Source organism: Microcaecilia unicolor, chromosome 1 (assembly GCF_901765095.1).
Source record: "Microcaecilia unicolor chromosome 1, aMicUni1.1, whole genome shotgun sequence".
Taxonomy (NCBI): Eukaryota; Metazoa; Chordata; class Amphibia; order Gymnophiona; family Siphonopidae; genus Microcaecilia; species Microcaecilia unicolor.
Genome location: NC_044031.1, coordinates 671309687 through 671323008, shown reverse-complemented (window position 1 = coordinate 671323008; position 13322 = coordinate 671309687). Strand labels below are relative to the sequence as shown.

General features: G+C 43.2%; 1 protein-coding gene across 1 annotated transcript in view; it reads right to left on the bottom strand.

Moving 5' to 3' along the window:
• The window catches only part of SCAPER (S-phase cyclin A associated protein in the ER), a 960370-nt gene that overhangs the window by 649143 nt on the left and 297905 nt on the right, over positions 1 to 13322 (bottom strand). Inside the window, 1 exon segment of the mRNA XM_030187331.1 lies at positions 2745 to 2881. Coding sequence (XP_030043191.1) covers positions 2745 to 2881 — 137 coding nt within the window.

Below are 13322 nucleotides of genomic sequence, written 5' to 3'. Positions count from 1 at the left end.
GGGAGAGAGATGCCCTCACTCTCTCTGTAACACAGAACAGCAGGAAACTTAACACTGAAGGACTGGACTCCAAGGGGGGAGGGGGAGGGACAGAGGGCAGACGGCAGGGACACACACTCCCACATGCACACTCTGAAGAAAACCTTGCTAGCCCCCATTTCATTTGCATCAGAAACGGGGCTTTTTTACTAGTTATAAATATATTTTAAATTATACTTTTGTCCTTCACCAATGTAAACTCATTGGATCCTTGCACTGCTTACTGTCCAGCTGATCGCACATGGGCTGCCTTTGAAAGCATACCTGTAGATAACGTTTCTAAAGCACTCCTAAAGTTCTCCATCAAGTTTTGTGGTTTGCATGCTTGCCCTAGTCACCTTTTAAAAGTGGCCCCAAAGCGCTTCATCGCTGACTTGACTTCCTATCTTAATTACATGTTGAACCATGGCATCTTCCCCCCAGAGCATGGCAGGATTCTCCTTACACCCATTCCAAAGAACCCAAAGATCAAAGCCTACGTCATTTCAAACTATCGACCTGTGGGGTCTATACCGCTGATTGTCAAAGTAATGGAAAGCCTGGTAAATACTCAGTTAAAAGAATTCCTAGAGACCTTTGACATTCTGCACTACTCACAGTAAGGTTTCCGTGCTCAGTTTAGCACTGAAACGGTTCTGGTTACAGCCCTGTCTGATTTTAAAAGGGAAATTTCTGTTGATCAAAAAATATTACTGCTGCAGTTCGATATGTCCAGCGCGCTTGATATGGTGGACCACAACATCTTACTACATCTACTGGACACCTTAGGCATCGGAGGGAGCGTGTTACATTGGTTTAAAGGTTTTCTGCCAACAAGAACATACCAGGTCAAAGGCACACCAGTTCATTCCGTGCCTTGGAAAGCTTCCTGTGGGGTCCCCCAGGGTTCGCCCCTTTCACCAACACTATTCAATATCATGCTGTTTCCCCTTGCAACCACACTAGCAAACCTAGGCCTACATCCATTTATCTACGCAGATGATATAACCATCTCCATCTCCTTCCATTCCTCATTAGATGAAATCACGGACGTGATCGAAGCGAGTTTTTCGATCAATGGGCTAAGGCATTTTTGTTTAAGTTAAACGAAGATAAAACTCAGTGTCTTGTATTCTTGTCCCTCCATACCAAATTTTCCTCAAGCTTCCTTGTCATTAAAGACCAGAGACTTGCTATTTCAAAGAGCCTTAGACTTCTAGGTGTTGAGCTGGACCCTCATCTGCAACTGGATCTGCAAGTGCAAGCAGTCACCAAGCGGATGTTCTATGCAATGTGGAGGCTGCGGCGTATTAGGTTCTGTCTCACCAGAGAGCTCTTCTGCACACTCGTCCACTGGCTAGTTCTGTCTCACCTTGATTACTGTAGTGGGATTTATGCGGGCTGCCAAGAGCAACTACTGAGAAAGTTCCAGACTGCCCGGAATACTGCTGCGAGACTCATCTTGGGAAAATCGTGCATGGTTTCTGCGCAGCCTCTACATCTCAATCTGAACTAGCTACCAGTAAGAGAACGAATCGTTTTCAAGATCTGCACACTAACACATAAAATAATTTACGGATTAGCTCCAGAATACATGATTCCTTTGCTAGATCTCCCACCAAGAAATGCCATCAACACAGCTCGCTCCTATCTCCAACTTCATTATCCTTCTTGTAGGGGTGTCAAATACAAACTTCTTTTTGCCCTCCAGCCCGAAGATTTGGAATGCTCTACCTTTGTACCTAAAATTGCAAACTGATCACCATCTTTTCAAGAAGTTGCTGAAAACGTTCCTTTTTGAAAAAACATACTCCATTAGTAATTCTGCTGTTTAGTCATCCTACTTGTTGCTAGCGTTTTATCCTTATTCTTCTGTAAAATTCATGTGTTGTACTTCTCTTCTTTTGTAATTCATGTGAGCCACATTGTGCCTGCATTTGTGGGAAAATGTGGGGTAGAAATGAACCATAAATAAATAAATGTGTTCACTTTCACCTAAAACTTGACTAGGCCTGCAATCAGTTGGGCAGCAAAGCCCACAATCACAAAGACAACTAGCAAAATGATTATGATAATAAATTCTATTAGTGAGAGAAAAAGTAAAAATACAGGAAGCATTTGGAAGATGATCTTGAACAGAAGTTGTTTAAAATCAAAGACCTTTCAGTTATGTGGTTAGCATTGCAGTTCAAAGTGTAATGATGTCCCACACATTACTCTGATCCGCATATGTCACTTTTTAGGCCATTGACAAACTGCAGGTCTGACAACTCATTCCCCATTTTTAGATATTTTTAACTTTTCCATGTTGTGACAGGCAGCAAAATTGATTAAACCCAGTCATGGGATTTGACACTATAGCAGAATGCCTTCTATTTGTTGATTACTATTGATTTTCTTTGATACTTCATTTAAAAATCAATAGCAAAGAAGAAAAATAGGCATGGTTTACACATACTTAAACATACTATTGTATGCTGGAATGGGTTACAGTTTTGGCAGGGCACTAGCATCCAATTATGAGAAAAGCTCTTAACAGGTGAAAGTAAGGGCCCTGGATCGATATTCAGCTTTCTTTCTCAATCACAGAAAGTGGCAATAAATTAAGCTCATCTGTGTTATTTTCAAGATATTCCTAAAGCATAAAGCTTGAAACTTTATTCTCGACCTTTTGTTATATTTGTGTTAAATAGAACTAATAAAGCTTATATATGTATTCCCACTACCTGGAATTCATACGAGCCTTCAGCTTCTTGGCTTTCTTCTTATTTCTCTGCCTTTCTTCACCATCTTTTAAAGGCTCTGGGGGAGCTGGATTTTCAATCACAATATCAACAATATATTTCTTTAAGGAGAGATGTTCCTGCAGAAGACAATAAAATGAGCACAAAAACATTCAAAATTTGTTTTCTAAAACTAAAGGGACGACACAAACAAAAAAAAAAAGCATTACATATGGTTGATATTAAATGTATATCTTCAAAAAACACTGGGTACAGAAAGGAATACAATAATAGTGCTAGATCATCCAATCTGTAATTGTATATTAGAAAAAATATTGTCAAGGGGAGACTTATCTGATTAATGCTAGACATCATATGACTTAAAACGCCAAAGCGCCATTTTTGCCTTTGAGCGGGCAAGCTGGCGGGCAGTGAGAATCCTGGATTGTAAGTATTTCTGTTATGGATCATTTTGTTTAGAATTTGAGTATGAAAATGCATGAATAATTTTTTTCTTTTATACACCCCCCCTATCTTATTCTGCACAAGGAAGTACCTAAAATAGAATCCCTGCCCTTCTTCACCTGGTGAAACGGGTTCGAACACATGGGACTTGAGAAGGGTGGAGAGTTCCTCTGCAAGTACCTGCTACTAGCTGAGAGCAAAAATGGGCTCTTGGTCGAAAACTTGGAGGTTTAGCAAGCAAATTGAGGGTGTATCTGAGCCGGACTATTTGAAGAACCCACCATTCGGAGGTCATGGGAGGCTTCACAAATTTTTTTTTAAAGGTAGAGTGGGAGGCTGGGAGCAGCGGGAGTGGAGCACCCCCCCCCCACCCGCTGACACCCGGGGCGGACCACCTCACCCTTGCTACGCCACTGACATATAGTATCCGTATGCTTCTTGATTTGGTTAGCGACCTCCTCAACCTTCTCTCCAAAAAGGTGATCCCCCCCCCAGCAAGGGGTATCTGCCAACCTCTGCTGAACAGCATGGTCCAGGTCAGAGACATGCAGCCATGAGAGTCTGCGTATCGCAATACCTTGGGCAGAGATCCTGGATGCCACGTCAAAAGTGTCATAAGTGCCCCTGACCAAGAACTTATGACACGCCTTCTGCTGCTTGACCAACTGGCGAAAAGACTCGGCCTGCTCCGGAGGGAGCACATCGACCGTCTGACAGCTGTCGCACCGAGTTCTACAAGTACATGCTCATGAAGAGCTGGTATCACTGGATACAGGCGATGAGCATAGAGGCTGGATATATCTTTCTCCCAAAAGAGTCCAGGGTTCTAGCTTCTCTGCCTGGGGGAGCCTAGTATTCCTGGCTCTCTTGAGAGTGGAGTTCACCACCATGGAATCATAAGGTAACTGGGACCTCACAAACCCAGGTTCACCGTGGATCCTATATTGTGTGTCTATTTTCTTGGGAACCACAAGGACAGACAGAGGGGACGCCCAGTTCCTAACGAGGACTTCCTTGAGTACCTCGTGAAGAGGAGCTGTCACTGCCTTCTTAGGAGGGGAGGTGTAGTCCATGACCTCAAGCATCTTGGCCCTGGGCTCATCCTCCACTTCTATGGGGAATGGAATGGACTCAGCCATTTCCTGTACAAAAGGAGGGAAAGAGATGCTCTCAGATGGAGATAGTCTCCTCTCAGGTGGAGGGGAGGGCTCAGAAGGAAACCCATAGGACTTATTGAAGGAAAAGTACCTGGGATCTTCTTCTGATTCCCATGAGTACTCCTCCTCGGTGTTGGAAAGCACTTCCCAAAGGAATGTCCGAGACCTGGCCCGCCTCGATACTGAAGATCCATGTCCTTGACAGCGGTATGGAGAAACTGGCTCCCGTCTCGACTCCAGCGAAGTTTCCTCCACCGTCGAGTGGGTGTTGACCTGGGTGGCTGTCGACACCGGTGCCGCAAGCTGCGCTGGCAGCGGGGGCTGCAGCACAGGCTGAGGGTCAGATGGGGCCACAGTGGGAGGTATGGTAGGTGCAAGCACCCCCGACACAGACACACATCGCTGCATCCAGAAGCTCAGGGAGCAAGGCCTGGACATGCTCATCGAGGGCTGCCATCTGGAATGACTGTGGCGTCAGCTGAGGCACAGGCTGCAGAATTGCTGGGGCTGGTGCAGGAAGAGGATCTCGGCTGCTTGGAGACACATGCGTCGGCACCTCCCGGATAGAGGGGGCACAGTCCTCCCAGCATCGACGCATCTCAGGTGCCGAATCCCTCGGTGCCCCAGAGCTCCTGGCACCATGCATCAAAGGAGATCGGTGTTGGTGCTTCCTGGCCTTTGCCCGATGCACGTCACCCATGCTCCTTGGTGCTGACAAGGACGACGTCAAATCCTCCTGTCGCCTGAGGGTCAGGCCCGACAATGGACAGTCCTGGGGGGGCCTGTATAGCAGAAGGCCTCGAGACAGGTGGAAACCTAATCGATACCTCACTGCTCCCAGTGTAATGGGGTCTCAAAGTAGCCATCCCTACCTGGGCTCCTGGTGTCGGTGTGATGCTCAACATCGATGCCGCCGCCTACAAATTCAATGCCAATGTCGAGGAATCAGAACTGACTCCAAAAATCTTTACACATTGAGCCTCTCAGGAAACCTGTGTCCTCTTTTTCATATGAAGGCAGAGGGCACAGTTGGCAGGGCTATGGTCAGGCCCAAGGCACTGAAGACACCACGAATGGGCGTCTTTCCCCAAGATGGTCCGGTTGTACCGAGTACAACGCTTGAAGCCACTGGGAGTCTTCATGGACATGAAAGGAAAAACCGCACCGGCCAAATCAAAAGACTCAATGATGCCTATATAAAAAGGGGGAAAAGGCAGAAAAGAAAGAAGCCCGACGGGGCAGACCTGAAAACGCCATGCGTTGAAAAATAAAGGAAACTTATAGGCAGGGCAAAAAGCTAAAAATTAAAAGATTATTTTTTTTGTAAAGAAGACAAAAGGGAGCAGGTAGAAAAAAATGCCAAAGGCACTCAAAATTAAAGAAACACTCTAATCAGGTGTGTGAGGAGCCACCACAAAAAGCAGTGCTCATCATGTGGAAAAAGCGAAACTGCAGGCAGAAAGGCACTCACACATGTGTGCTGGATCGCGGCTCATGCTACTAAAAGCTCTAGTTTTTGTATGGCAATTTTGACGGGCCAGGCGATGCAGGACGGTGTCTACCCACTTGTAAGAATAACAGAGCCTGCTTGTCCTCGGAGAAAAATATTTCCTCCTATATGTTTTAAAAGTATTTCCATGTAACTTCCTTGAGTGTCCCCTAGTCTTTGTACATTTGGAATGAATAAAAAATCAATTTACTTCTATTCGTTCTACACCACTCAGGATTTTGTAGACCTCAATCATATCTCCCCTCATCCATCTCTTTTCCAAGCTGAAGAGCCCTAACCTATTTAGCCTTTCCTCATACAAGAGGAGTTCCATCCCTTTTATCATTATGGCCGCTCTTCTTTGAACCTTTTCTAATTCCACTATATCTTTTTTGAGCGGCGACCAGCACTGAATGCAATACTCAAGATGTGGTTGCACCATGGAGTGATACACAGGCATTACAGTACTTTTGGTCTTATTCATCATCCTTTCCTAATAATTCCTAGCATCCTGTTTGCTTTTTTGGCCAACGCTGCACACTGAGCAGAAGATTTCAGCATATTATCTATGACGACACCTAGAGCAGAAAATTTCAGCATATTATCTACAATGACACCTAGATCTTATTCTAGAGTGCTGACCCCCAAGGCGGACCCTAGCTTCAGGTAACTATTATTCAGTTTATTCTTTCCAATGTGCATCACCTTGCATTTGTCCACATTAAATTTCATCTGTCATCTGGATGCCCAGTCCTCCAATTTTCTAAGGTCTTCCTACAATATTTCACAGTCTGCCCATGTTTTAACAACCTTGAATATTTTTTTGTGGAAAAACTTCAGCCTTCCCCCGACCTGAAGGTCATCTAGTACAGACAAAGCTATGCTCTTGCTTAAACTGGGGTGCAGCATGGGCCTTAGGTGCACACTGTTGACGAGAACAAGTGTGGTGGGGTTGAGCTTGAGGAGGCTGGAGAGAGGAAGTGACATACCTATGTTTCTGTGAGTAGTAGGCACCTCTCACCGACTTCCCAAAGGATCTTCTAGCTGAAGAGGTTGGTGCAGAAGACATTCAGCGGGAGAGAGAAGAGATGGTATCAGTATGCTTTTTGATTTGGTTAGCGATCTCCTCAGCTTTCTCTCCAAAAAGATTATCCCCTCGGCATGGGGCGTCTGCCAACCTCTGCTGAACAGACTGTTCTAAGTCAGAAACACGCAGCTATGAGAGTCTGCACATTGCTATATTTTGAGCAGAGAACCTGGAAGCCACGTCGAAAGTGTCATAGGCACCCCTAGCCAAGAATTTTCAACACACCTTCTTCTGCTTGGCCAACTGGCGCACTGCCTGCTCCGGTGGGAGAGAGTCTGCCAAGTCCATCAACTTGTGCATCGAGTCCCGCAAATAGAAGAGCATAAAGAGCTGGCTTGATTGTATACAGAACACGAGCATTGAGGTCTGGAACATCTTCCTCCCAAAAGAGTCCAAGCTCCTAGTTTCTCTGCCTGGGGGCACCGAGGCATAGTCTCTAGAACTTCTGGCTCTCTTGAGAGCGGACTCAACCACCATGGAGTTGTGAGGCAACTGAGGCCTATCAAAACCAGATGTACTGTGGATCTAGTACTAGGTGTCAATCTTCTTGGGCATGACAGGGACCAACAGAGGGGACTCCCAGTTCCAATCGAGACTTCCTTGAGTACCAAGTGGCGAGGAACAGTCACAGCCTCACTAGGAGGAGTGTAGTCCAGGACCTTGAGCATCTTACCCCTGGGTTCGTCCTCCACTTCCAAATGAAATAGAATATCCTCAGTCATTTCCTTTACAAAAGAAGGGAATGAAAGGCTCTCTGGAGGAGACTTTCTTTCAAGTGGAGGGAAGGGTTCAGAGGAGATACCATAGAACTCATCTGAGGAGAAGTACTGTGGATCCTCCTCTGACTCCCACGAGCGCTTCTCATCGGTGTCAGTCACAAACTCCTCATGGGAGGACTGAGACTGAGCCTGCCTCGACTTTGAGGAGCTCTGTCCTCGAGAGGGGCGTCGAGGAGTCGGTTCCCACCTCGACTCTGGCAAAGCTTTCTTCACGTTGAGGGGGTACAAACCTGGGTGGCAGTCGATGCCAGAGGCTTCACCGCTGGTTGAGGGCCAGGCGGGGCAGCAGAAAGCTGGATGGTAGCCACAAGCACACCGCTACAAGATGCCATCCAGGAGTTCAGGGAGCAAGGCCCAGATATGTTCATTGACGGCAGACACCAGGAAAGACTGGGGTGTCAGCTCCAAAACAGGCTGCAGAACTGATGGGGCTGAGACAGGAGTCGTCCTGGCTGCCTGGAGACAGGCATAATGGCACCTCCTGGATAGAGGGGGAGCGATCCTCCCGGCGCCAATGCTTCTCAGTTGCCAAGTCCCTCAATGCCCCTGAGCTCCCGGCACCGTGTGATAAGGAGAACTGATGCAGCTTCAGCAGAGCGTGCACAGTACATACAAAAGCTGACATTGTTCTCCATTCCAAACAAACATAGCTCCCCCTCCCTCAATTCAAATCTTAATACATGCTAAAAAAAAAAGTTTACAGCTTGTCCCTAAAATGTTAGCCATTGCAAATAAACTGCCCTTTTGCATTTCAACACATCATCAATATGTTCATAATTGTCTGATAATATCACGCAAAGATAGAGAAGCATAACTGATACACTACTACACAGTGCAGCAGATGAGTGAAGCAACAAAATGCCAGTATGAAAATGACACTTGTATGTGTACATCAGCTCTGTCGCTTTCAGATCATATTTACTTTTCTAAGTGACTCTTCTCAGGAGAAGTGTCTTTTCTTCCTATGTATGCCATATGAAAATGACCTCTTCAAAGCTGCCTCTATTTATTTTAATATGATCATTCTCCTCTTGTCCAGTGTCATGCACTGTACTCTTTTGACATAACAATTATAATCAAGTGTAATCGATAACACCTTCTCAATTATACCCTGCAGAAAAGAAAGATGAAACTTTACAACCTCTCTTTCCCCCAGGGGTGGATGGCCTCTTATGCTTATCAGATTCACAATCTATTTACTATACTGTTAAAAGTGACAGCTGAAACGAAATCAAACTAATTTCATTTGCTCAGACATCACAAAAAAAGAACAAGGCACCCTCCAAGAAACATGTGAGTCAACCAGCTGTCCCATACTCTGAATAACAATTAAAAAATCTATCAGTTTTCTGAGAGATAACATGATACAAAAGGAAAATTCTTACATCATTTCCCCTTTCCAATATGAATTTTAACCATGACTTAAGAGATGCTACAGAATTCAGAAGAGTACTCATTTATCAACCTTAGAGGACCTGAATAGATCTTGGTTGTCAGCAAATTAACATGATATGACAAGCATTGTTTCTAACAGTTGTTTTCTTTAGATAGCAGGATTGCTCAGGCACACAAATGGGTGACATAATTTGACGGCACTGGGCCGGAAAAGAACTCAAGCCTGGTCAAAGAATGATGTGAGAGTGGCTAATACTAAACGACAAGTTGGCCACCACAATTTGACCAAATGCACTTTAACTGTGGACAGATCCAAGCAATAGTATAATGTGGTAACTGTGAAACAGCTCTGCACAACTAGCAACCCCAGACAACTTGGATACACTTTCCAATTCATCTGAGGTATGTGAAAATCGGAACCCAAACAAACCAGGAGGTCAGAAAGTATGCAGATGCCCTGCAGGCAAACCTCCACTGATCACACTATTGGAGATGCACATCAAATGGGGATAGTAAACCTCTCAAACTATAATTATCACAGCATGAAGTCTATGTACTCTCCAAAAGACTTTCATTTTGCCCATTCAGCAAGCTGGATGAAATTCAATTATACTCAGACCTGGAGGAATTCTTTAAGAAACTCCACTTGAAGGTACAACAAAGAAACTCCCAACAGACTGGAATACAAATTTTAAACAAAAGAACACATATTTCACCCCACAGGATGGACAAAACAACAAACTGAACAACTACATAGAAAGTTTCAGACATAAGGTAAAATCACAACTTTCCAACAAACGAAAGAAAATTCTGAACAACCTTACTCCACCAGAAAGAGTGGCCATAAGAACCCTCCAAAATAACCCACGCATTATCATCAAACCCGCAGACAAAGGAGAATAAGTGGTGATTATGGACACACAAAAATACATTGAAGAAGGGCACAGACAGTTCTAAGACAACACATACTACAGGAAACTAACTGAGCATCCCCACAGGATTATACAAAACAGCTGAAAGACCTTATCAAAACATTCCCAAAACAAGTACAGCCACATTTGAAGAAACTCATACCAAGCCATCCTTCTGTGGGAACATTCTACATGCTACCCAAAATCCACAAACCTGGAAACCCTGGCAGACCAATCACAGCCACACTCACGGAGGAAATATCTGGACTTATAAAGGGGATTCTGAAACCTTTCGTACACAAGACAAACAACTTCATACAAGCCACCACAGACTTTCTGAATAAATTTAAAAAACATCAAGCAGTTACCACCGGTTACCCTTCTGGTCACAATGGATGTAGAATCACTATACAGCAACATTCCCCATGCAGATGGCATAGTTGCATGTGAGAAACTCCTAAAAACATCCACACTGAACCATCAATACTCACCAGAAACTATTACAAAATTAATCACATTTATTCTAACTCAGAACTATTTCAGTTTTAACAATGATATCTATCTACAAATCTGCGATGGGCACCAGGACAGCACCCCAATATGCTAACCTCTTTATGGCTGAACTGGAAGAGACATTTCTGAATACATACCAGACCAAACCCCTTTAAATACTACCGGTACATTGATGGCATTTTTATGATTTGTGGTGCTTCGCAATCTGCTTTCCAAGGTGATGAAATATTTGAGTTTGATTTTACTTGGTATGTCCTTGTAGTTAGGAATCCCTTGATCCAAGTAAATATATTCCCTCCAATCCCTATCTTATCGAGTATTCTTAGTAATATATTGTGGTCTACCATATTGAATGCGCTCGACATGTCGAATTGGAGTAGGAGGATGTTTTAACCTATTGCTATTTCGTGCTTGAACTTGGCCAGGAGAGTAAATAATACTGTTTCTGTACTATGGTGGGGTTGCGATTGGTGCAGTATTGAGAATTTGTTGATGTATTCCATAAATTGTTTGGCTACAATACCGTCTATCGATTTGGTTGTCAGAAGATGGATGCTACTGGTCGATTGTGATTTCAATTGTTTTTTCTTGGTGTCTTTTGGTATCGGTGTGAGTAAGATGTTGCCTTTTTCCTTAGGGAATAGGCCTTGCTGGAACATGTAGTTTAGGTGGGATGTGAGGTCTGAAATGAATCAGACTGGGGGCCAATTTCATTATATAGTTGGGACAGATGTCTAGTTTACAGTGAATGGTGGAGAACTTACTGATTTGATTGCATATGCTACTGTATCAACAGTGAGGTAGGTGAAGTTTGTCCAAGTTCAGTCTGCAGGCTATTCTCCTGGTTGTGGATCCAGTTTGTTAAGGAAGGTTTCGAGGTTGGTGTTCTCCTGTGATAGAGGTTTGTGTAGGTTAACAATTTTTTCTTTGAAGTACTTTGCAAGTTCGTCTGCTGATGGAATGTCTGTATTTGATGTGGTAACTGAGTTAGTGCCTAGAAGCTTGCCCAATTGTTTGTATAATTTCTTCATGTCTTTGTAATCTGCCCCTATTTGTGCTTTATAGTAATTCCTTTTGGTTTGTCTTATATTTGTATTTTTTATGTGATTGTTTCCATGTGGTAAGCGTTTGTTCGTTTTTGTTTTTTCTACATTCTAGTTCGAGTTTTCTGGATTGTCTTTAGTTTTTACAGTTCGTCGTTGAACCATGGGGTTGTGTTGTGCTTTCGTGAAGTTTTTGTTCGCATGAGTGCTATAACATCTAGTACAGAGTTGCATCTTTTTTCCCATTCCGCGAGGTAGTTTGTAGATTCCGTTTGTGCTGACCATTCGTTGTTGTATACCAACTGCCAAAATATTTTCGTGTCCACCTGACCTCTTGTGCTGTGTGATGTGAATTCTTGTGCTGTGCTTTTTTGTATTAATAGCCATGCGCAGAAAAAAAACGTTCAGAGATAAGTTCACATTTATTGATTTATTATTTTAAGTTGTACCACTATTTAGATAGGCAATAGCGCACACACAAAATATAAATAGAAATGCCCAATGAAAGAAGTGCTATGCCACCTGGCAAAAGAAATGTAATTGCCTGAAATGAGTGTTTTTTGCTGAGGGCACTCTTAAGTAATAAAGAAGAAAAAAGCAAAAATACATTAGAAAAAAGACATATAAGGCTACACATGTGTGGTTATATTGCTGTTAGCCATTTTTGTGTAGCAGTAATACTTGGTACCAGTTTAATACATGAGCAAATGTTGCCATTAGTGTGCGGCCATTTAAAAAATAATTACCACATGAGCACTTACTGCCACCCATTCTGTAGGCACTAAGGGCTCATGCAGTATTTCTATCCTAACCAGTTAGCACATGGTAATGTAGCTATGTGCTTTATTGCAGGAATGCCCACTCTCTGTCTCCTGACTCACCCCTTCAGAAAAAAATATTTTTTAGCACATGGTTGGCACATGCAGATTTGGCAGTTAAAACAGGATGCCTGAGTGCATCTCGCAGGACACCATTTTAAGCTGCGTTAGGCACATGCTGGCACCTAATGCAACTTAGTAAAAGGGCTCCTTAATAATCTGATGAGGTTTCACTTTTCTGGTTAGAGAAGTACCACTTTATCTGTAATATAATTAGATGCAGGATGTTAGTCAAATTACTAAAGTTCAAATGGCTAATGAAAAAAAAAACCTAAGTCTGTTGGGATTGAAGGAGACAAACATATGTAGAAGAGACTTCTCATGAGAATTTGTTATGAAGTTTAGGGCAAAACATATATAACACTATTTCCTCAATTACTTAAAAAGGTGTGACTGCTTTTGGTAAGAACTTAGAATGAGCACAAAGAGCTAATTTGTTGTGATGAAACTGAGTATACAGTTCATAGATGACCAAGGCTTTAAGTTTAGTTTATTTAAATTGGACTTAATGCTTGCATGGAATACATCCAATTGGTTTGAAATACTTATATATTAAAGTGAGTTACAAACAAAACTTAAGGAAACAAAGAACAGAAAGAATATGAGATGGTATAAGGAGAGAAACTTTTCATAAGAAGGAGATAAGGAAAAAGTCAGGTAAAGTGAGAGTGGAAGCAGAAGTGTGTCGAAGCAGTGACCACTCCAGGCCACACTTCAGATCAGCCCCTGGTCAGCAATTATCTCCAAATGCTAAATGAAAGCCAGATTTTTAAAAATCTGTATGAACTGTGTCAATGATGTCAACAATCTCAAACACAGAGGCACTGCATTCCAAAATTAGGGGGCTATGAAAAGAAAGCATTA